The sequence below is a fragment of the Phyllobates terribilis genome, unplaced genomic scaffold (assembly GCF_046119375.1).
Source record: "Phyllobates terribilis strain yellow unplaced genomic scaffold, ASM4611937v1 Scaffold_4__5_contigs__length_816908805, whole genome shotgun sequence".
Classification (NCBI taxonomy): Eukaryota; Metazoa; Chordata; class Amphibia; order Anura; family Dendrobatidae; genus Phyllobates; species Phyllobates terribilis.
In genome coordinates this window covers 720,443,366-720,468,614 of record NW_027362764.1, presented here as the reverse complement: position 1 = coordinate 720,468,614, position 25,249 = coordinate 720,443,366, and the positions used below count along the sequence as shown (strand labels likewise).

The window sequence follows — 25,249 nt, the reverse complement described above, 5'->3', positions numbered from 1 at the left end:
AAAACACAAACACCCAGAATAAAGTCCTTTAATTGAAATAAAGACACAATCCTTTATTGTTCTAAATTAAACCATACTTACCATCACGCCCATTCCAGCTGAAGCCAACGATCTCCTGCAATAAAAGAAAAATAATAAAGCAACCTCATCCTTACCTTTCCATGGTTCCCACGACAGCTTCAGCTCTGCTACATCGAGATGACAGGCTGGACCGCAGCAGAACGCTGCCATCCAGCCTGTCATCCCGCAGACACTGAGAAGCGCAGGCATGCTTGCGCTGCTCAGCGTCTCTCTGTGACGACATCCAGATGAGCCGAGTTCATGTCCAATGAACTCGGCTCACCTCATGCACGTCACTGACAGCGTGGGAAAATTCTCACGCTGAAGCGCTGATTGCAGGAGAATTTTCCCACGCTGTCAGTGACGTGCAGGAGGTGAGCTGAGTTCATTGGACATGAGCTCACCTCATGCACATCACTGACAGCGTGGGAGAATTCTCCTGCACTCAGCACTTCAGCGTGAGAATTTTCCCACGCTGTCAGTGACGTGCATGAGGTGAGCCGAGTTCATTGGACATGACCTCGGCTCATCTGGATGCCGTCACAGCGAGACAGTGAGGAGCGCAAGCATGCCTGCGCTTCTCAGTGTCTGCGGGATGACAGACTGGATGGCAGCGTTCTGCTGCGGTCCAGCCAGTCATCTCGATGTAGCAGAGCTGAAGCTGTCGTGGGAACCATGGAAAGGTAAGGATGAGGTTGGTTTATTATTTTTCTTTTATTGCAGGAGATCGTTGGCTTCAGCTGGAATGGGTGTGATGGTAAGTATGGTTTAATTTAGAACAATAAAGAATTGTGTCTTTATTTCAATTAAAGGACTTTATTCTGGGTGTTGTGTTTTTTTTAAATACTTTACTAGAAATTCATGGCGGTCATGTCTAATACTGGCGTGACCCCATGAATTTTGGGCTTGGGGCCAGCTGATAATACCAAGCTGGCCCTAACCCCTTTATTACCCAGTGAGCCACCGCACCAGGGCCCTGGATGAGTTGGGTACAGCGCCAGAAGATGGCGCTTCTATGAACGCGCCATTTTCCGGGGTGGCTGCGGACTGCAATTTGTAGCGGGGGGGGGCCCAGAAAGCTTGGGCCTCCCTGCGCTGCAGATTCCAGCCCCCAGCTGCCTAGTTGTACCTGGCTGGACACAAAAATAGGGCGAAGCCCCACGTACTTTTTTTTTAATTATTTCATGAAATTCATGAAATAATTAAGAAAAAAAGGCCTTCCCTATATTGTTGTGTCCGGCCAGGTACAAATAGGCAGCTGGTGGTTGGGGGCAGCCCGTTCCTGCCTGCTGTACCTGGCTGGACACAAATATAGTGCGAAGCCCCACTTCAATTTTTTTAAATTATTTCATGAAATTCATGAAATAATTAAGAAAAAAAGGGCTTCCCTATATTGTTGTGTCCGGCCAGGTACAAATAGGCAGCTGGTGGATGGGGGCAGCCCGTTCCTGCCTGCTGTACCTGGCTGGACACAAATATAGTGCGAAGCCCCACTTCAATTTTTTTAAATTATTTCAGGAAATTCATGAAATAATTTAAAAAAAATTGACGTGGGGCTTCGCACTATATTTGTGTCCAGCCAGGTACAGCAGGCAGGAACGGGCTGCCCCCAACCACCAGCTGCCTATTTGTACCTGGCCGGACACAACAATATAGGGAAGCCCTTTTTTTCTTAATTATTTCATGAAATAATTTAAAGAAAATTGACGTGGGGCTTCGCCCTGTTTTTGTGTCCAGCCAGGTACAACTAGGCAGCTGGGGGCTGGAATCCGCAGCGCAGGGAGGCCCAAGCTTTCTGGGCCACCCCCGCTGCAAATTGCAGTCCGCAGCCACCCCGGAAAATGGCGCGTTCATAGAAGCGCCATCTTCTGGCGCTGTACCCAACTCATCCAGGGCCCTGATGCGGTGGCTCACTGGGTAATAAAGGGGTTAGGGCCAGCTTGGCATTATCAGCTGGCCCTAAGCCCGAAATTCATGGGGTCACGCCAATATTAGACATGACCACCATGAATTTCTAGTAAAGTATTTAAAAAAAACACAACACCCAGAAAAAAGTCCTTTAATTGAAATAAACACACAATTCTTTATTGTTCTAAATTAAACCATACTTACCGCCAGGCCCATTCCAGCTGAAGCCAACGATCTCCTGAAATAAAAGAAAAATAATAAAGCAACATCATCCTTACCTTTCCATGGTTCCCATGACAGCTTCAGCTCTGCTACATCGAGATGACAGGCTGGACCGCAGCAGAACGCTGCCATCCAGCCTGTCATCCCGCAGACACTGAGAAGCGCAGGCTTGCTTGCGCTCCACAGTGTCTCTCTGTGAGGGCATCCAGATGAGCCGAGTTAATGTCCAATGAACTCGGCTCACCTCATGCACGTCACTGACAGCGTGGGAAAATTCTCCTGCACTCAGCGCTTTAGCGTGGGAGAATTCTCACACTGAAGCGCTGAGTGCAGGAGAATTCTCCCACGCTGTCAGTGACGTGCAGGAGGTGAGCTGAGTTCATTGGACATGAGCTCACCTTATGCACGACACTGACAGCGTGGGAAAATTCTCCTGCACTCAGCGCTTCAGCGTGGGAGAATTCTCACGCTGAAGCGCTGAGTGCAGGAGAATTCTCCCACGCTGTCAGTGACGTGCAGGAGGTGAGCTGAGTTCATTGGACATGAGCTCACCTTATGCACATCACTGACAGCGTGGGAGAATTCTCCTGCACTCACCGCTTCAGCGTGAGAATTTTCCCACGCTGTCAGTGACGTGCATGAGGTGAGCCGAGTTCATTGGACATGACCTCGGCTCATCTGGATGTCGTCACAGAGAGACGCTGAGCAGCGCAAGCAAGCCTGCGCTTCTCAGTGTCTGCGGGATGAGAGGCTGGATGGCAGCGTTCTGCTGCGGTCCAGCCTGTCATCTCGATGTAGCAGAGCTGAAGCTGTCGTGGGAACCATGGAAAGGTAAGGATGAGGTTGCTTTATTATTTTTCTTTTATTGCAGGAGATCGTTGGCTTCAGCTGGAATGGGCGTGACGGTAAGTATGGTTTAATTTAGAACAATAAAGGATTGTGTCTTTATTTCAATTAAAGGACTTTATTCTGGGTGTTTGTGTTTTTTTTAACTTTGACTATGGGGTTAGTAATGGGGGTGTCTTATAGACGCCTCTCCATTACTAACCTGGGCTTGATGTCAGCTGGCATTATAAGCTGACATCAACCCCAACCCTATTACCCCCTGCCACCGCACCAGGGCAGCGTGGAAGAGCGAGGCTAAGTGCCAGAATTGGCGCATCCTATGAATGCGCCATTTCTGGGGCGGCTGACGGCTGGTGTTTCTAGCCTGGGAGGGGGCCAATATTCATGGCTCCCTTCCTGGGCTATTAATATCAGCCCCCAGCTGTCTGCCTAGCCTTTGCTAGCTATTAAATTAGGGGGGACCCCACGTCATTTTTTTTGGGGGGTCCCCCATTTTAATAGCTAGTAAAGGCTATGTATTCAGCTGGGGGCTGATATTAGTAGCCTGGGAAGCTCCGTGGGTATTACCCCCTTCCCAGGCTTCAAACATCTGCCCCAGCCGTCTGCTTAACCTCCGCTAGAGCCTAAAATTAAGGGGAACCCCACGCCAATTTTTTTAATAATAAATCCTTTATTTTAATACTAAATGACAAGTACAGTAACCAACACTATCACTGTACTTCATATATATGTGACTGACATGTTTCTATCTATCTAATCTATGTGTGAAGCTCTATTCTGTCTGTTATAAATTGTCGGGTACAGATGCTGAATTGCCGGCCGGCTTTTTTAAAGAGACGGTGCATGAAAACACTATTATTTTTTTTGATAAATCCTTTACGCTAAATGACAAGTACAGTAAGCAGCACTTTCACTGTACTTCGTATATATGTGGCTGACATGTTTATATCTATCTAATCTATGTGTCAAGCTCTATTCTTTCGGTTCTAAATTGTCGGGTACCGGTGTATGCCGCTGCTGAATTGCCGGCTTTTCATGTTTCACTGTTGGCACTGTTCCCATCGATTTGGGCAATCACTGTAATGCCACAACCACCATGGCTGTGGCATTACAGTGAGTGGCAGACAATCCCTGCATGATTGGTGCTCCAAATAGCGCCAGACATGCAGGACACGCTTTTGGTGCACGAACAGTTATCGAACATAACCTCGAACAGCCGAATTTTTTGCAAATCGTTCGGGTTCGTCGAACAACTCGAACACCGCCCAAAACAGCTCGAATTTGAGATTGGCGAACAGTTCTAGTCGAACACCGCTCATCTCTACTACTGAATAGACTGTTAGAATTTGTATTATGGCAAGAAAAAAGCAGCTAAGTAATGAAAAACGAGTGGCCATCATTACTTTAAGAAATGTAGGTCAGTCAGTCTGAAAAATTGGGAAAACTTTGAAAGTGTCCCCAAGTGCAGTTGCAAAAACCATCAAGCGCTACAAAGAAACTGGCTCACATGAGGACCGCCCCAGGAAAGGAAGACCAAGAGTCACCTCTGCTTCTGAGGATAAATTTATCCGAGTCACCAGCCTCAGAAATCGCAGGTTAACAGCAGCTCAGATTAGAGACCAGGTCAATGCCACACAGAGTTCTAGCAGCAGACACATCTCTACAACAACTGTTAAGAGGAGACTTTGTGCAGCAGGCCTTCATGGTAAATAGCTGCTAGGAAACCACTGCTAAGGACAGGCAACAAGCAGAAGAGACTTGTTTGGGCTAAAGAACACAAGGAATGGACATTAGACCAGTGGAAATCTGTGCTTTGGTCTGATGAGTCCAAATTTGAGATCTTTGGTTCCAACCACTGTGTCTTTGTGCGATGCAGAAAAGGTGAACGGATGGACTCTACATGCCTGGTTCCCACCGTGAAGCATGGAGGAGGAGGTGTGATGGTGTGGGGGTGCTTTGCTGGTGACACTGTTGGGGATTTATTCAAAATTGAAGGCATACTGAACCAGCATGGCTACCACAGCATCTTGCAGTGGCATGCTATTCCATCCGGTTTGCGTTTAGTTGGACCATCATTTATTTTTCAACAGGACAATGACCCCAAACACACCTCCAGGCTGTGTAAGGGCTATTTGACCAAGAAGGAGAGTGATGGTGTGCTACGTCAGATGACCTGGCCTCCACAGTCACCAGACCTGAACCCAATCGAGATGGTTTGGGGAGAGCTGGACCGCAGAGTGAAGGCAAAAGGGCCCACAAGTGCTAAGCATCTCTGGGAACTCCTTCAAGATTGTTGGAAGACCAATTCCGGTGACTACCACTTGAAGCTCATCAAAAGAATGCGAAGAGCGTGTAAAGCAGTCATCAAAGCAAAAGGTGGCTACTTTGAAGAACCTAGAATATAAGACATATTTTTTGTTGTTTCACACTTTTTTGTTAAGTATATAATTCCACATGTGTTAATTCATAGTTTTGATGCCTTCAGTGTGAATGTACAATTTTCATAGTCATGAAAATACATAAAAATCTTTAAATGAGAAGGTGTATCCAAACTTTTGGTCTGAACTGTATATTACGAGAATTGGTGTAGATCTATTAGAACAACCACTCTTTTAATGGCCTGGTTTATATTGTCATTATTAAATATTCATTGTCTATCTGTGTTTTGTCAAAATCTGGAAATCAGGATGTGTTCAGTTTTTCTAGTCCATTTATCTTTAATTTCATTTCCCGAGGAACTAAAGGAAATATAACTTCTGTGATCTCACCAGGCTTACAAAGTTATATACACTTCTTACACGACATTTGCCAACTTGGTCATTTTATGTAGTTAAAAGTAGAAATCACCATTTTTCTATGCTCTATTTACCAATAGCCAAGATGATAATCAATTCCCTTCACTTCTGACTGATGTGTCCAGATTAAAGAGGACCTTTCGCCAAATTTTTCATGGTGAACTGGACACGTGATGTAATAGTGGCTGCGGTATGGAAATTTTTATTTACTTATTTATTTTAATTTCACCTCTCCGTTGAAGTGCAATTAGCAATCATAGTAATTGGCACCTAAAGAGTTCACTTTTGTCCAAGACCAATTTAAGTCCGAGACCTTGATATATTGATCCCCTCAGCCACAAGATCGCCCACGTTACGCAGCCATGTTTGGAAGGGCAATAGGCTTTTAATGGAGCGGTAAGGTGCATGCTTCATTGCCGATCCATTTTATGTTCCTAATAACCATAATCCTGCTGCTGTGTGTAAGGGGTAACGTAGCACCCCATTCTGGTGATCAGTGGGGGGTCCCAGTAGTTGAATCCCAACCAGTCAAGCAGTTATCACCTAACTAGTGGACAGGTGTAATTGACTATGGAATACCCCTTCAAGAGTCCCCTGTTCTATTGAGCATTGAGGGTCCCAGCAGTTGTCTCCCCAATGATTTACAAGTTGTCACCCCATACTGTACACATGAACACACTCCAGTCACATACTATGCAGACTTCCATCTGCAGATACTCCAGGTTTTCGCTCACTCCTCATTCATGCACCTACTGCAGACAATACAAATACTAATACATTACAAACCAGAGAGCTGCCATGAATGTGGAAGGGTATCATTAAGGGAAAGACACTGCTGGGTTATATGGAATAAGGTGCACAATCCAACCTTTTTTTTTGTTGCAGCGCTGGAGTGGTGCTTCTAACCTAAGGTCCCTAACCCTAGTCTTATACTTACCCGCCACCGTCTTCACCTTCTATCAGCGCTGCTCCGGGCGGTCTCCAGCAAGTTGTAACCTGCTGGATCGCTCCAGTTTTTGCTGAAGCGAGCAGGAGGTCACGTTTTAATGTAAGTCTATGAGAGACTTGTTCTGGCTCTCATACTTACATTGGGCACTTTTGAATGTTTCTTCAGACTTCTGGAATTTGGGGGTCACAAGATGGCACTGCGGGAACGGAGCGGCACTGATAAAAGGTGAAGACGGTAGCAGGTAAGCAGAAGACTTGGGTCATGGAACTTAGATTTGTATCACCACTCCAGCGCTGAAAAAAACAAAAAACACTGGAGTGGTGTTTTAAATGTTGCCCTAGGCAAGCACTTATTTTCATCTACTCCATGACCCATTCCTACAAACATTATTTACACCAATAACTGCAACAGTATATTCATGCTTAAGACAATGCTCTTTTAGGCACACCCAGAGTGATAACCAATATGCCAACATGGCTCAGAATTTCCGACATGGGAGCACCGCTGGGCATGGTAGGATCCCCTTGCTCAGAACTTCTGACTCTAAACCAACTAGGAGGTGTATAAAACCAAAGCTCATTTGTACAGACTTACTTATAAACTTACCAGTGTGAGAATTTAAGTGCATTTCTAAAGCTCTAGCATTAGAAAAACTTTTTGTGCACTGTGGGAATGGACAGGCACTGGACATCTGCTGGGAACTGTCTTCATTATCCTCAGGTAGCTGAGATGGTTCCCTCTGGCGACCACTACAGTAATACATAAGGTGAGCTTGCAGGTTGCGTTCACTTCTGTACCAAATGCCACAGGATTTGCAAGGAAAGATATCTTCTGCGAATAAAACAAAAAATGGAAAAACTAATTTAAAGTTTCTGTTTCTGTTTCCCATCATATACTTTGCCCACTGTTCCAAAATTTGTAAATTTATGGAATCTCATTATATGTTATTATCTAGTCTTAAAATCAGTTCATCGATCAATTAAAAATTCAACGCCACAATAAGGTGCAGCCGCCACTGCTGTGCTCAGAAAGTTATAGACATCACTTACTATTTTTATTCATTTTATAAAAAGTACCAAACTGGCATCAATCACCATTAAGTCCGGATCACTCGTCGTATGTGGTCACATTTCCTTTCTGTGTGATTTGATTTCTCATCTAAGTGTTTGTGTTCAAGTTTCTATCCGGTCAATTATTTTACTAACGACTCACAATTGCAAATATATATAAAAAAAAGCAGGTCTCGTCGTAAATGACAGATCTCAAATTTTTGGTTTCTCACAATCCTAACATTTTGTAATTAGAATAGTTTTGCTCGTTAAAATTTTGCCTTTCCAAGAGGTCGTTGGCATTAAAATCTACTTCTATCCCATTAATACAGTTTTAAATATATCTACGTCTGTTCAAAAATATTTCAAAAATTTCAAAGAACCAGTAGAGTATATGACACCTACTGTTGACAATGGCTGTAGGCAAGATAGATGCCATTGCTGCTTGTTGAGGAAGCAGTTGTATCGAGTCCAACAAGCGAGCTGGATACATTCCCTCAGTAAGAGTCATTTGAGTGGCAGCTTGTAGCCTTGAGTCAAAATCCACAACAAAGGCAATTAACTCCTCGCCCTCAGCAATAGACTTGGTAGTTGTACACCACAGTTGTCCTCCTGTAAGCACAAATGAAAGAGTTTACTGTTAAAAGCAAATAAAGTCTAAATGTCAAGCAAGAATTAGAGAAAAATTGCTGTAAATCTCAAGGTTGTACACATTTCAAAATTACTATGTTGACCCAAGAGACCATTAACCAAAAGTGTAAACCGCTTTCTGAAAAGCTTTCCTACATTTCAACAGGGGTTATATAACGTGCGACACTCCGACAGGTAATACATTACATCTCCCTGACGCTTCATCAGCCATGGATGCAGGGAATTGTAATCTGACAACAGGTTAATGGTTGGACACCTGACTTTAATATACAGAATTAGCTTGTTCGGTACTTTCCTGCTATTAAATGTGGTTTTTTTTTAGATTTGTTTCCTATAATGGTCTTTTTCATACTTGTAAGCAATCATTTATGTTTATTTTCCCATTCACATCGGTTTTGTATACTCCTGTGCCTGATGATAAAAGGTAAAAACTAGAAAAAAAGGCAAATGAAAAATTACTAAAATAATTCAATAGTACAATACAGTTGCATAAGTTATCAATAAGGCGGACTGGTAATTTTCAGTATACGCTGTGTTGTGTGTATACATGAGGAAAAAACTCTATTTCTGGCCATTATATGACTTGTATGCTGAATTTTTCACCAATCTTCTGCATAATTATCAATTCTCTCTGAGCTAGTAGGTGGAGACAGACTGCTATGATATCTTCCACACACTCATAGAGATGAGGGATGTCTCTTTATTTATCTATATGCAAATTGCCTCTTCAGAGAGGAAGAGGACCAGAACTCTAGTGCCACCTACAGGAAGTAGCAATCCTAAAAGTCAATAGTGACCCTTTAATGAGCCTTATGACATGACTTAGGATATAAGCCAGAACCAGAAACTCAATTTGCAGACACTGTTTTTCAGGGTACTGCCCCTCATGCAAAGTGTAAGTTCTGGTTTGGCTGGTTGAGAGGCGTCAGACCGGTATAACACACAAAGAAAAGCAGCAGATGCCTGGAAGACATTATAAAACAGTACTGAGCAGTGTACCTGTGAATCCATTTGTCAGAAAAGCAAAATAATTTTGTAAAAAGCCACAGCATTATAAGTCTGTGTGCCTGTGTATTCCTCTGCTCCTCACTTCTCCTCACCCACCCCTCTTGATGGAGTATAATAGGCTGAGTAATCTATCTCACTGTACTGGTAGTCTGTCTTGTTTGACGGATTTGAGCTGTTTTTCAAAGTGGGTGCAGAGTTCAATAGGCAAGAGGGAGAGGAAGAAGTGGCTCATAAGTGGAGAAAGGAGCATTAAAGGGGTTTTCCAGGCTTGGAGCTAAAGCTTATGTGACTGCAGACTTGTGAATCAACACAGCACACAGTGTGAGCACTGTCATGGTTCTCTGGTCCAGGAAGCAGGCGGGTTCATGACCATAAGTATCCGATTTGTATACATGTGGTCACGTGCCAACTAGATGTGCATGGCCTCACTCAATACAAGTGAATTGAGTTGGCTGGACAAGTCTAGTTGGAATGTAGACGATAGTGCTTTATATAAATGTCACAATAAGCTTTATTTACAGACTATGATGCCGATCACAATCATTTTTAGGTTTCTCTAAAATCAATGATAATTTATGTCCTTTATGATGGATACTTTGCTGCATTCACAGTGGCCAATTATTATAAGGATTCCAAATTAGAATATAGTGAGGGCACAGTAGAAAAATGCCATGGGATCTCCACCACCATGGAGACCTAGGGGGCCTCCATCATGTACTGTTCCTTGTGATTATTTGGTGATCCTATAAAACCAAAAAAGAGGTGACCATATATGCTAGTGGATCTCTCTGTCAAAGTCTAAGGGATAACTGGCTCAGCTGTCTCCATAACTTTCCTAAACTTTAATGCATACATGACCACCTCTCCTATATGTAGCTATGACAGAAGTCAAGGTGGGTTAAGGTCCATGTGGAATGGTGACCACCACCATTTGTAATCCATTCCATCACTTAGAAATTATTTGCAGTGAAGATATTCCAGCGTAGACAAGTGCTGATAGATCATCTGCCTCCTACAACTTAATTATAACGATCACAGCCCCTCATGAAAACAAATCTGATCTCTCCCAAGTTCTAATGATCTTTTATTCACGTCCCCAAACGCCGATTTATTTACAGATTAATATTCCAATTTATTTTACAAAGAATATTCAATGTTTAAAAGTCGAATCAACTTTAAGTCTTAAAACTCCAAATTATGCTTCTTCTTTTTTATCTCATCCCTTAACTGCAAATTATGGCATTCTCGCGGGACTACGCATTAAAAACGAGATTACGTCTGATGTATTAATGAGTTGCAGGAAGAAACTAATTTGTTAAACTTGTTTAGACAAAAAACAAATCACTTAAATGGTGTTATCTGTAATTCCAGACATAGGTATAAATCCATATCTGCTTTGGCTGGAATAATATCCCATATTGTAGCGTTTCCATGTCTTGTGTATGTGCCATAGTAGATGCTGTATTCACTATGCAAGGGAAAAGAGTATCCATTTTGATAAGTAATATTGCAGTGTTTATCACAGGAGATAACTGCCTTTTAAACTTCACTTCATTTTTCTCCTCAAAGAGATTACAGTTTTAAAACAACTTATTACAGGAATCTGCTAGCAGAGATAAGGCCAGATGATACGCTGGAGCTAAATTGCAAAAAAAAATTTGGACACTCTTTAGCGGGAAATACTAAACAATTAATTTACTGTGTCTGATTGCTTTCGAAGATGAGAAAGGAAATATTGGAGAAAACAGCATTTTTACTGAAGTGTTTAAGATGTGGATTTATTCTACTCCCTAAATTGTAAAAAATAAATGCATCCATTATCCCAATGAGAAAAAGTAAAATTTACTTATTATTGTTCATCCCTAATTTATTTATTTTTATTCTAATTTATTATTATTAGTTGTAGTGAAGAGTATTATTATATTATTTTATTTCTTTCCATTACATATTTATAAATAGTGCCAGTCTATACAGCAGCGTCATTTACATCAGTCCCTATCGACAAAGGGACAACTACAACTAAGCATCGTTATTATCAACATCATCATCATTGTCATTATTATTATCATCGTATTTTAACCCTTTCCAGTGTGGTGCCATATCTGCACCGGCATCTTTGACGCAGACGATTTAACATGACCGCTCTTGAAATCTACATAGCCCCATACAGAATAGATAGCTCTCGGTCAAATGATGGTTCGGCTGGTAGCTATCTTTCCCAACGTTCCCATTCACACGAGCATTCACTCTGCAGATGGTGTTCTTGTCCTCTCTACGAGAGAGCCAATGCCAGACATCTCTTGACTTACCTCGCCAAGAACAAAAGGATTGGCAGCAGAGATGAGAGAACCCAAACTTTAAAGTTCAAGGTTTGTACCGGACAGTTAGTGTCTTACGCGAAACTCTGAAAACGGACATCCGTTGCAATGTTCGGAGTTCCAGGGGAAGTCCGGAAGAAGAGAGAGAAAGAAAGATATCCAAAGTTCAGGTCACCATTGATTTTAATGGGGTTCTGGTTCAAGTTCGGGTACTGTTCTGGTATCCGAACCGAACTTTGTACTAAAGTTCGGTTCGGGATCCAGAACCCGAACTTCCACTGGTCCGCTCATCCCTAATAGGCAGTTAAAAATTGGGCATGCTGGATTCTTTTCTTCCCAACTTCATCTGTTGGGGAAGACTTGGGGGAATCGATAGAGATTAGACTTTTGGCCAAGCCAATTAATACTGATGGGTTCAACCAAAATTAGTCTAATATGTATGAAGGCATTACCAGAATCAGATCAGCTCTGCTAATGACTTCTGTCACTAGAGGCAGATATTTTTTCCAGAATTGGGGAGTCTAACAATGCCCCAGTTTAGCCTCATTCAGATGCCCCATTTATGAATTTTCTCTGTGTTTTTAATAGATAAAGCACACATCCATTATAGTTTATGGGACTGATCACATGTCCTTGTATTTTGCAAATCAACTGTAATAAAAAAGATGGAAAAGTCCATTTTGATCTAAGCTAGAAACCTCCATCAGTTTTTAGTTACATACAAGAAAAAAATTGTGAAACACTGATAGTAAAAACTGACAAACGTACAGTAATGAAAATCTGATCCAGCACAGTGAAGAAAATCAGTCCAAGAAAAATCACTGACGTCTGAATGAGTGAAAAATTGAACAATATAAATAAAAAGTTCCCTAGAAATCTCAATGAAAATGTAAAAAAAATAAATCTAAGCATAAGATTAAAAAAAAGTGACTAGTTAAAAAAAAATTGTACCCACATTATATAAAATTGAAAAAAAATCTACACATATTAAGAATCCACACAGCTGTAATAACATGAAGAATTTATTAAACCGGCTAATTATTATAAAATGTCAACAGCGTTAAAAAAAGAAAGAAAACAAAAAAAAAATATTTTCCTTCTTCCTTGTTGAAAAAGAAAATTATATAAATTACACATTTAAATTTATATGAACCTCGAACCACCTCTGAAAAATTATAATATTTCTCCCACATAAAACAAAGCCTCATACAGAAATGCTGATGGAAAAAAACAAAACAAAACAACCTTTTGGCTGCTGAAATGTAGTAAAGAGGCAAAGACTCAAAAAAAGGCTGTTCATTAAGGCCTCTTCAGGCCTGAATATTAAAGGGGTTAAATAGTTAAAGGGTTCTTTGTATTTTAGCAAGTTATAACCTATCCGCCAGATAGGTGATAACTTTCTGATTGCTGAGGGTTCCACAGCTGCCTTCCCACTGATCTCGAGAACGAGGCTTGAGAGTGCCCTGTTATGTGTAGAGATGAGCGGACTTGTGGAAGCTCGGGTTCTGGTACCCAAAGTGCTTCCAAAGTTCGGTTCGGGTACCAGAACTTGAACCAGAACCTGAACTACATTAAAAACAATGGGGACCCGGACTTTTCAGCTTTAAAATTTTCTCTCTCTCACTTCGCTCCGGAACTCCAAATATTGTAATGGCTTCCCGGGAAAATCTTTCGGCATTTAGCACTGGACACTAACTGTCCGGTACAAACCTCAAACTTTTATGTCCGGGTTCGCTAATCTCTAGTTACAGTGGTGGAAATAAGTATTCGATCCCTTGCTGTTTTTGTAAATTTGCCCACTGACAAAGACATGAACAGTCTATAATTTTAAGGGTAGGTTAATTTTAACATTGAGAGATAGAATATCCAAAAAAAATATCAAGAAAATCACATTGTATAAATTAGATACATTTTTTGGCATTTTGCAGTGAGAAATAAGTATTTGATCCCTCTGGCAAACAACACTTAATACTTGGTGGCAAAACCCTTGTTGGCAAACACAGCAGTCAGACGTTTTTGTAGTTGATGGTGAGGGTTGCGCACGTGTCAGGAGGAATTTTGGTTCACTCCTCTTTGCAGATAATTTCTAAATCATTAAGACTTTGAGGCTGTGTGCCCACTATGCGTTTTTGAAGCGTTTCAGCCTCGGAATTTCCACAGCAAAAACGCTTGATAATACATGCCCCATGGTCCCCAATGATAATGATAATGATAATCCGCATGTGCTGTGCACATGCTGCGGAAATTTCCGCTGCGGATTATCATTGCGGAACAATCCGCAGCATGTCCATTAATTTTGCGGACACGCAGCGTAATCGCCGCCATTGACTTGCATTGGACAGCGTGACATCCGCATCACTGCATCTGCACAAGCGGATATCACACGGTTCAATCTGCGGATGGTACGCAGGTCTGGAGGAGAGGAGACTCTCATCCAGACCTGGGTACCATAGAAACTGTAAAAAAAGAATTTAAAATAAAAAATAAAAGATTATACTTACCTTCCAATGTCCCCCGGCCTCCTCAGCGATGCGTGCGATGTGTTGGGCGGTTCGCGGTGGTGTCAGGACCTGACATGACGTCATTGAGTTATGTGACAGGTCACGCGACCGTCGCATGACTCAATGACGTCATCGCAGGTCCTTCATACCACTGCGAGACACCAGGGAGACCGAACGGAGCGGAGAAGGAGACCGGGGGACATCGGAAGGTGAGTATAATCTTTATTTTTTATTTTTTACCATTCTTATTCTTTTTTTTTAACTATTACTTGGTCACACTATATAAATCCATGCCGGTTGCATGGATTTATATAGTGTGACCAAGTTGTCAAGCACTTTTCCAAGTGGTGCGAAAATTGCTTGGAAAACCGCTTGATAACCCGCATGCAGAAATGCATGCAAAAACGCTTGACAAACGCTTCTACCTGGCGGGAAAACCGCATGTAAAAACTGCATATGTTTTTCCTGCCAGGGAGAAGCGGAAAAAATATGCAGCATTTCTGCATCGTGGGCACATAGCCTGAGGCTGTCCCTTGGCAACTCGGAGCTTCAACTCCCACCATAAGTTCTCTATGGGATTAAGGTCTGGAGACTGGCTAGGCCACTCCATGACCTTACTGTGCTTCTTTATGAGACACTCCTTTGTTGTCTTGGCTGTATGTTTTGGGTCATTATCCTGCTGTAGGACCCAGCCACGACCCATCATCAATGCTCTTACTGAGGGAAGGAGGTTGTTGGCCAAAATCTCACAATACATGACCCCATCCATCTTCCCTTCAGTACGGTGCAGCTTTCATGTCCCCTTTGCAGAAAAGCACCCCCAAAGTATGTTTACCCCACTATGCTTCATGGTTGGGATGATGTTCTTAGGGTTGTACTCATCCTTCTTCCTCCAAACATGGCGAGTTGAGTTAATGCCAAAGAGCTAAATTTTTGTCTCATCTGACCACAGCACCTTCTCCCAATAACTCACATAATCATCCAGGTGTTCATTGGCAAACTTCAGACGGGCCTGCACATGTGCCTTTTTGAGCAGAGGGACCTTGCGGGCACTGCAGGATTTTAAACCTTTAAGGCGTAATGTGTTACCAATGGTTTTCTTGGTGACTGTGGTCCTAGCTGCCTTGAGATCATTAACAAGTCTTTTATACAGGTGACTATGTAAGACAGCTGTCTTTAATACAGGTAATGAGTTGATTAGGAGAGTCTAACTGGTCTGTAGGAGCCAGAACTCATAATGGTTTGTAGGGGATCAAATACTTATTTCTCACTGCAAAATGCAAAAAAATTTATCTAATTTATACAATGTGATTTTCTTGATTTTTTTTGGGGATGATCTATTTCTCAATGTTAAAATTAACCTAAAATTCAAGATTTCACACTCTGTCCAAACTGAGACAAATGGATTCTGGAGGTGCTCCCGTGGAAGAAAGTGTGACCAAAAAATTGTTGAATCTTCCAAATGTGGTGCAATCACATGGAGGATATTCCACCAGAGAAGTGTGATCCTTTTTAAAGACTCCCTTCTCCCTTCCCTTTTTTGTACATCCATGTCCCTTATGTGTATTCACAGTTTTATGATTTTTTAATAAACCTACAAATATTAATCCCTGGTGGAATATCCTCCATGTGATTGCACCACATTTGGAAGAGTCAACAATTTTTTGGTTACTCTTTCTTCCACGGGAGCGCCTCCAGAATCCATTTGTCTCAATTTGTTCACGTGGAGGCTGTCTATCGGGTAGGACAAATATACCCCCACCGTCTATGGAAGAGCTGCAAACCGTGGTCTGAGAACCATAATAACGGACAAATTCCTCAAATAGAGTTGTGCCTATCAGCACAACTTGCTCAGGTGAGCATAAAAGATTTTATATTCTTTTAAAATTTCTAGTCTCTACTTACTACGCTCAGGTAGCGCTCTCTTTCCCTTTTTCCTTCACTTCATTCTACCCAGGAACAATCAAATTCTGTCCAAGTTTGCAGAGTATCACTTTGATTTCTTGGTCTTTAGTTTCTAAGACACCAAATTAAAAAAGACAACCAATATGGCCGCACTTCCTGTTATCACTTTAGTAAAAATGGCCATCGTAACAAACTTGAAATACTCCAATATCTCTGCAAGTAGATGAAACATAATTGTCATAAGATTACTCTCCCTCTAACTTCCGATCTACTAAAATATGGACAATTTAAAGTTTTAGGTGGAAATTTGCTTTTAGAGGTTTTTTTTGTGCTCTCTTAGATTATTTTCTTGAAGTTTAAGAATTCTGCTGATAATTACTCTCAAAACAACACTGAAGTATCATATACATTCTGCAAAAGGAGAGTGAAATCATAGTGTAGATTTGATTACATTTTGGAAATATTTTTTGTAGAAGAAGACGTGGTCTTAAATATCTCACTCCTTTCCCTGCCAAAAAATGTTCACTTGCGCTTTTCATTATTTTTTTTTTAAATCATCTTCTGTGCAATGTCACAGAGCCCTTTTCTGATAAACTCTAATTAAGATTAAGACAAGCCTTTTGGAAAGAATCCCATCATTAGCAAGTATGATAAACACAAAAATACTCCCAGCTTGTCATCTAGAGGCAATTTCGGAGTCTTAACATGGCTATCTGTTGCTAGGAAACAGGCCTGACGAAGCTTCAATTATCTTACATTATCCGGACATACATTAAGAAGGTGTGTGGAATAGAGTTTCTGTATACAAGCTTTTCATTTTATAGGTTGTACATGACAAAAACATATTATACAGCTTTATCATAGAGTCACAGTCACAACAACAAGACGTTGGCGCTCAGATCAGGATATTATGCTCAACTTACACCGTTGTTTTAATTCTTATTATTTTAAATCAATACTACACATGAAAATAAGAAACTTTGTAATATATCTTATCAGAGAAATCTGCTTTTTTCTCCTTCTGGACTGATCGTTCATTTTAAAAATTCTGAATTCATAGGTAAAATGTGTCTTCATTAAATACAGATTTTCTCATTACTGAGATAGGAGATGACAGTTGGTGCTCATAAAGTTCTATGGAGCCTCTAGCTCCTCCTCTTCACTCTTCTCTATAGAATTTTAAAAGCACCAACTGTCATATTTAAGGATGAACGGACCCGTGGAAGTTCGAGTTCTGGTACGCGACCAGAACTTTATTCCAAAATTCGGTTCGGGTACTGTACTCAAACTTGAACCTAAACCCCATTGAAAACAATGAGGACCTGAACTTCTAAGCTGGAAAATCTCTCTCTTTCTGCAACGGACTTCCCCGGAACTCCGAATATTGCAACACGGACTTCCTGGAGAAGTCCGTGTTTGGAGTTTAGCCCCGGACACTAACTGTCCTGTACGAACCCCGAACTTTTAAGTTTGGGTTTGCTCATCTCTAGTCATATCCTATCACAATAATGGGAAAATCTGTCTTCATAGAACACCGATTTTCCAGATTTTACCCATGAATTGAGAGTGAAAGATCAGCTCAGAAGGAAAGAGAATAGGATTTCTCTGATAAGAAATAATTCAAAGTTACTTCTTTTCATGCGCACTTTTGATTTATGAAATAAGAAGTATATTGAAGGATGCTCTTTAATGAGTAACAGTCATTAAAATTTTTATTTTAAAGAATGAATAGTGCACAATAATATATTTTTTTAAATATAAAATATTATATTTCATAAATCAGTAGTACACATAAAAATAAGAAACTTTGTAATATAGCTTATCAGAGAAATCTGCTTTGCTCACCTCCTCAATTGACTTTTTCATGTGTAAAACTGTAAAGTCTGTATTCTGTGAACACAGATTTTCCCATTAAGAGATAGATGATAGTTGATGCTTATAAAAGAGTCTATGGAGAGTAGAAGGTATGGAGGAGCTGGAGGCAAACACAGACATTCTGCTGCAAGTTCTCCTGAAATGACAGTTAGAGTTCTCCATAGAACTTTATGAGCACCAACTATCACCTCCTACCTCAATAATGGGGAAATCTGTAGTTATTGAAGACAGATTTTACTAGTAAATTCAGAATTTTTAGAGTGAAAGATCAGTCCGGGTGGATAAAGAAACAGATTTATCTGATAAGATATAATACAAAGTTTCTTATTTTCATGTGTACTATTGATTTATGAAATAAAAATACGAAAACAATGGTTACTCTTTAAGCATATCACTTTACTTGACTCCTTAAAACTCTGGGCTTTTGTTTTTTTTCCTCCTCTTCTTCCAAGAACCATCCCTTCTTAATTTTTATTTTTATTTTGAAAAAGCCGTATGAAGACTTGTTTTTCTGCGAGATGATTTGTGGTTTTGAATGACACCGTTCATTTTACCATACAATTTGTTGAAAAACAGGGAAAAAAAATTCCAAGTGAGATGAAAAGGTGAAAAAAAGCAATTCTAAAACCCGTAACTTTTTCATTTTTCCATTTATAAAGCTGGGTTAGAGCTTTTTTTTTTGCCTGATGAGCAGATGTTTTTATTGCTACCACTTTGAGATATATATGACATTTTGATCACTTTTTATTTAATTTTTGGGGGGAAGTGCAGTGACCAAAAAACAGCAATTCTGTTTTTTCCATGTTTTTCTCTTTATGGTGTTTCTTATATGGGTTAATTAATTTATATTTCTGTAGATTGGACTTTTATTGAAGTAGCAACAACAAATTTGTTGATTTTCATTTTTTTAAATTTTTTTATTTTATGTGTTTGATTCAAACGGTTATACAGTACAGACCAAAAGTTTGGACACACCTTCTCATTTAAAGATTTTTCTGTATTTTCATGACTATGAAAATTGTACATTCACACTGAAGGCATCAAAACTATGAATTAGCACATGTGGAATTATATACTTAACAAAAAAGTGTGAAACAACTGAAAATATGTCTTATATTCTAGGTTCTTCAAAGTAGCCACCTTTTGCTTTGATGACTGCTTTGCACACTCTTGCCATTCTCTTGATAAGCTTCAATTTTTGAAGTCATGAAAATACAGAAAAATCTTTAAATGAGAAGGTGTGTCCAAACTTTTGGTCTATATTGTATATTTTTTATTTTTTCACTACTTTTACAAACATTCTATTTTTTTAAATTAAATATATTCTATATTTTTAAACTAATATTTACTTTATTTTGTACTTTCGCTGTGATCGTCATTTGAGCTATATACTGTGCTATATACTGCAATTCTACACTATTGCAGTATATAGTAGCTTCACAGGTGGCAATGGGGGCCTTCAGTAGGCCCCAAACTGCTGTGGCAACTCATTGGCACCCTGTGATGGCTTTACAGGGAAAGGGCAATGGACACCGGAAGTCCTCTCCATAAACCTTAAACATATATACATGAAGGAGCTAAAGGAAAAGTTGAATAAAAAGATGATTAATTGAGCCTCATTTTTCAAGATTGTCTAAATGGAACACAGTCTTTGTTGTCCATAGCAACCAATCAGAGCTCAGCTCTCATTTCTCAAACCACTCTGGTAAAATGAAAGCTGTGCTGTGATTTGTTGCTATGCAAAACATACATTTTCCTTTTAGACAGTTTTCATATGTCTGTCCCAAAATAACAGAAACCTTGTACCAGCCCTTATTGATCCCATTAAAAGTCAATCGGGTTAGTCAGGATCCGATCAGTTAAGCCACATTCACACGTTCAGTATTTGGTCAGTATTTCACATCAGTATTTGTAATCCAAAACCAGGAGTGGAACAATCAGAGGAAAAGTATAATAGAAACATGTCACCATTTCTGTAATTTTTGCCAACTCCTGGTTTTGGTTGACAAATACTGAGGTAAAAAAACTAAAAATCACTCAATGTGTGCACATTAGCTATGTCGCTTACTCCATGTGAAGGACATTGCAGTAGCATAGGTATCCATGGTTACGACCCATCATATAGTTATATTTAGATGTTAGTGGTCGTAACCATGGATACCAAAGCTACTACAATGCCCTGCACATAAGGTAAGTGACATAGCGAATCAGAAGAACTACACTACATTTGTAATTTGAAGTATGTGCTAATATTATTATTAAACCTACTACATATTGGGAAAGGATTTTGGAGATGGGAATAAATCTTTAAATATGCATCTATTTTTGAAGAAATGGCGTTACCAATGGTTCCACGATTGATCCATTCTGTACTGCAAGTGAAATTGGACATCAGATACCAAACCTAAGGCATCGGTGTCTACAGAAAGTATCAGAAGGTGTTAGCACACCATTGTGCTAAGAGCCAGATGTCCAGCTACATGTGTTCAGTTGACCTTAAGCCATCGCTTTCAAGGTTGTCATGGGGCAGAGCAAGGCGGCAGTGGAGATATTTCCTCTTAAGCAATGAGAACTGCTTTTATCTTAGATGCAATGGTAGATGAAGACTATGTGGGTAATGCCATGAAGAGGTTTTCCTTTCAGCCCTACTCCTCGGATTATGAGGTGGGGTGGCATAATATACCCCTCTCAACTTCATTACAGGTACATTAACAGCTCGGTGTTACATTGATTTTGTGGACCATTTCTCCAGTGTCCCACAACCTGTTTTTCAACAAGACACCCGCATACCGCACGTTCTCATGCTACTGTGAGTGGCTTGCATCGCCTAATCGTGCTACCGTGGCCATCAGCATCTCCAGACTTGAGCACATCTGGGACGTCATTGGTCGACTATTGCAAAGGCAACTGCCAGCAGTGGATCTTGATGATTTGCCCAAGTGCATTCAGTGTGGCAGAATATTCCTCAGACAACCATTGATTTATTTCTGATACTTTTGCTCATATTCGATACATTTAAAAAATGTGTTTCCATTTTTTTAAAATCTGCATATAATTAACATGTCTGTCAATCCTGTGATACCCATAATTCCATAGATATGGCTGAATAAATTCATAGGACCCTGCTCCCCATCGACCAGGTCACTATTCTGTGGCCGTTGGACAGTAGCCCTGAGAACTACCTCCTACTCGTCGGCAACCCGGCTCCTCTTTTGATTAGCTGGCCTGGAGCAATGTGACATATGCATTACTCTATAACAATGACGGCACACCAGACCGGCTAACGAAAAGAGGAGCCGGGGATGCCGACAGATAGGAGGTAGATCGCAGGGTTTCCGTCTCAATGCCGAGGCATACTGACCTGGCCGCTGCACCAGAGTCTTGTGACTCGACGTGCTCTTCTCTATTAATATATGGTAAAGCGGGGCAAATCAGAGCCAGTCAGAGGAAATCGGATCTGGATAAAGGTCTTCTCATAGAGGGTGGTCTCTTGGAGGGGTTTCATTGTATATATCATGCATACATCTAACATCACAATTCTGCCAAAACCAAAGATTTTACAGCTATCTCTGGCTCCAGAACACACAATCAATCTAACAACACGATTCTAATAGATATAGCATTTACGTCAAGAATTAAGAATTGAAGATACAAAGGACAAAGCAAAATTCAGACGGAGACAAATTAAAATGTGAACTTTTGACCTGTTGGGCTTGAAACCGAGAAATGTTTCTTCTTTCCGCAGGTCGGTTTTACTGGTCTTTGAATCTCTGCAATTTGCAGAAAAAGCGGGCAAAGTAGCAACTAGCAGAGTATAAAATTAAACTGATGCAAATAGAACTAATGGTTCCATCTCTTACAATTCTGAGACAAAGTCATTATCTCTCAGCAGGAAAGCATGTTACTGCAATACAACAGCCCAGCTCTGTGCAGTACACATGTTTTAATTAGGCTTAACTGACTGAAGTTTTCGCAGACATTAACATGTTTCCATTTGTTCTGCATCACTCATTAACACACTCGCCTTTTTCTTTCTGAAACTTATTTTATAGTGAATTGATTGCAAGACACTTGCTCCCATGCTAAATAAATTCCTTAACATGGCGACATTTTTTTTTTAGCAGTTTCTGATATAAAGCTCTAAATCCTCTTCATAAGCATTTATTTAGGAGAAAACATGGTAACTGCTTGCAGCCACCACTAGAGAGACCTTAGAAGCTTATTACCGACTCTTTATATATGAAACCAATAGCTCCATCTAGTGGTGGCCACAGGCAGTCAGCACGCTCTCTTTCTAAATTGATGGGATTTAGGGTTTTCAGAACAAGAAAAGCATTCTGGTTACAAGTAAACTAAGCCGCAGTACCCAATGCCAAGCAGCAGCTGCAAAAGCAAATAATATTTTAGGCTGTATAAAAAGATATATAAAAATAATGTATTATTTATTACCCCTCTATGAATCAATTGTAAGGCCATAATATGATTACGGGATTCAGTACTGAGCTCCACGTTTTAAAAAGGAAAATGGAAAGCTAGATTCAGTTCAGAAAGGGCAAATAGATTATCAAACAGGATGGAAGGCCTCTGCTATAATAAGAGTTTAGAAAAGTTGGGCTTCTTCAACTTAAAAAAAAAGACTCCTCTCATTTATATGTATATTTGTTTTCTCTCAAGTAGCTTTATCAGGTAGTGAACTGGAGTAACTTTTCAATATTCTTGAAGTTGTTCCCAAAGGTGTTGAATGCTTGTATGCTGCTTTGCCTTCACTTTGCTGTCCAACTAATCCCAAACCATCTCGATTAGGTTGATATTGTGTGTTTGTGGAGGCCATGTCATCTGACGCTGCACTTCATCCCTCTCTTTCTTTGTCGCATAGTCTTTTTATAGCATGGAAATGTGCTTTGGGTCATTGTCCTATTGCAACACAAATTATGGTCCCTCTAAATTTATGCTTCCCAGTAGGTACCACGTATGTAGAAGACATCCTCTCACCTTTTCTGTGTTTCAAAAAGACATGATGGTTGGTATGAAAGTTTGAATGATCATGTTGAAATATGTCTAATACTTGATGTCTATGTGTCATTTATGAGGCCTATTATCTGAGTTGCAGCCAATTTGTGTTTTATGAGGCTAGTAACTCTGATGAACTTATCCTCTGCAGCAAAAGTAATTCTTGGTCATTCTTTCCTTGTGCTTTCCCCATGAGAGCCAGTTTCATCATAGCAATAGACGTTTTTTATGAGTGCACTTCAGGATACTTTCAAGGTTTTAGCAATTTTCCAGATTGACTGACCTTCATGTCTTAAAGTAATCATGGATGGTTATTTCTTAGTTTAATGGTTCTAACCATATTCTGACTTAGAACAGTTGTGGAATATAGTTCAGCACTGTTTAGAGCTGGGTACCAACACAGCCTCTGCAAAACATACATGATGGTAACAAGTAATTTTTGAAGACAGGTGATTCCACAAATGAACTTTTGACTGTACATACCAATTCTTTGGAAGCCATTCCAGATGTTTGCCTGATGAAGCTGCTTGAGAGAATGGCAAAGGGTCATCAGACTAAAAGGGGTATATTGAGGAATTTAAAATTTAACACATATTTTGGTTTGTTGCAGGTGTTTCTTTACTCCTTATTTCCATATTTGTTCCTTCTTGGTTTTGCTATCATTAATCTAAATCTAATATCTGCACATTCCAATAAGAACAAGAAAAACCTTTGCATAAACAGATGTGTCCAAACTTTTGACTTACACTGTATATGATCGAATAAAATAACAAAACCAAACAATCCAAATAGATGCAACAGAAAAATGTAAACATTACAAGTATTAAGTATTAATTTTGATGAGTATTACTATGATATTTATTATACACATACATGTGAGGTTCCTAAGATAGCCCTCCCATCAATGTTTTTATCCTCTTGATATATTGCAGTCATCCTATTATATAGCACTGTGTACTTACAATTGCTCATTTTGCCCTTCTACCCAGTTAATTCTTCTCTTTCCCATTAGGTCTATGGCATCACGTGATTAAAAACAGCCTAGCTGAATCCTTCTAAGTAAAAACAAGAAGTCACTTTTCCCTGCATGAGTCATCATTAGAACTACAATTCTATATCACTACAAAGTTCCTGACAGGGGGAAGAGTGGAGCAGCTGGGTCAGGAGTTGAAGAGGCTGATGACTCATGCAAGAAAAAGAGACTTCCTATTTCTGCATAGAGCTTAAAAGGATTCAGCTAGTCTGTTTTTAATCATGTGATGTCATAGACCTAATAGAAAACAGAAGAATTAACTGGGTAGAAAGGAAAAATGAGCAATTGTAAGAACATAGTGCCATATATCAAGAGAATAAAGACTTTGATGGGCTTGCTTCTTCAACACGCATTTTGATAAAATACGACAAGGCGACCTCTTCAGCTGGGACCTATAAGTCTGTTCATTTAGAGCCCATCTGAAGAGGATATCTTGTCGCTCTCACTATAGCTGTAATGCAGATCAGAATCCATAAATTTGACTTATGCATTTACCTTGGTGCTTATAGACTCCTGTTGCATTACTCACGATTGTTTGCTTCTGCATTGCAGCCACATGCCACTTGCTATCTCAACTTACAAGTAACAAGCTATTTTTTTCCAGATAAAGCAAGTGCTTACAAATAATATAGTCAGAAATAGTTGGTGAAAGATCTAAATTACATTATTATCAGTGGACAGGAGCTTCTAGGTCTTGCACAGGGTGATTCACTTGTTACTTTACCTGGAAAAATGTTTGCAACTTCTAAAAGAGACGACCTATCATACTGAAATTTGGGCTGTACATACCTTAGTTCATGAGAAACTGATGTTTTAAAGCAGGTGTTGAAAATGTCCACCATTTGCATTAAAGCTGCATGCCCCGTTCCATATTGTTGAATGTATTCAGCAGGAAGTCTGGGGTCATAGCCTGAATTTCTCTCTGTATGTTCTCTCAGAGTTCCTATAATGTTTGTAGCTTGTTACTGTACACCTGATTTTTCAAATGGCCCCAAAGGAAAAAATCTGGCAATCTTTTTGGCCACAGTCCCTTGGAGTAGATTACTCTCTCATCAAAGAAGGCTTCAACACACTGTTTGGATGGTCGATTTTGACCTCCAAACTTCTTTAAAAACTCAC

At 40.1% G+C, this 25,249-nt stretch overlaps 1 protein-coding gene across 1 annotated transcript in view; it reads right to left on the bottom strand.

Moving 5' to 3' along the window:
* Positions 1-25,249, bottom strand: part of ZFPM2 (zinc finger protein, FOG family member 2) — a 588,691-nt gene that overhangs the window by 14,201 nt on the left and 549,241 nt on the right. The window contains exons 6-7 of the mRNA XM_073679761.1: positions 8,235-8,441; positions 7,387-7,611 (exon numbers count right to left, since the gene is read on the bottom strand). Of these exons, the coding sequence (XP_073535862.1) occupies positions 7,387-7,611; positions 8,235-8,441 (432 nt within the window). The remainder of the gene's footprint in view (positions 1-7,386; positions 7,612-8,234; positions 8,442-25,249) is intronic.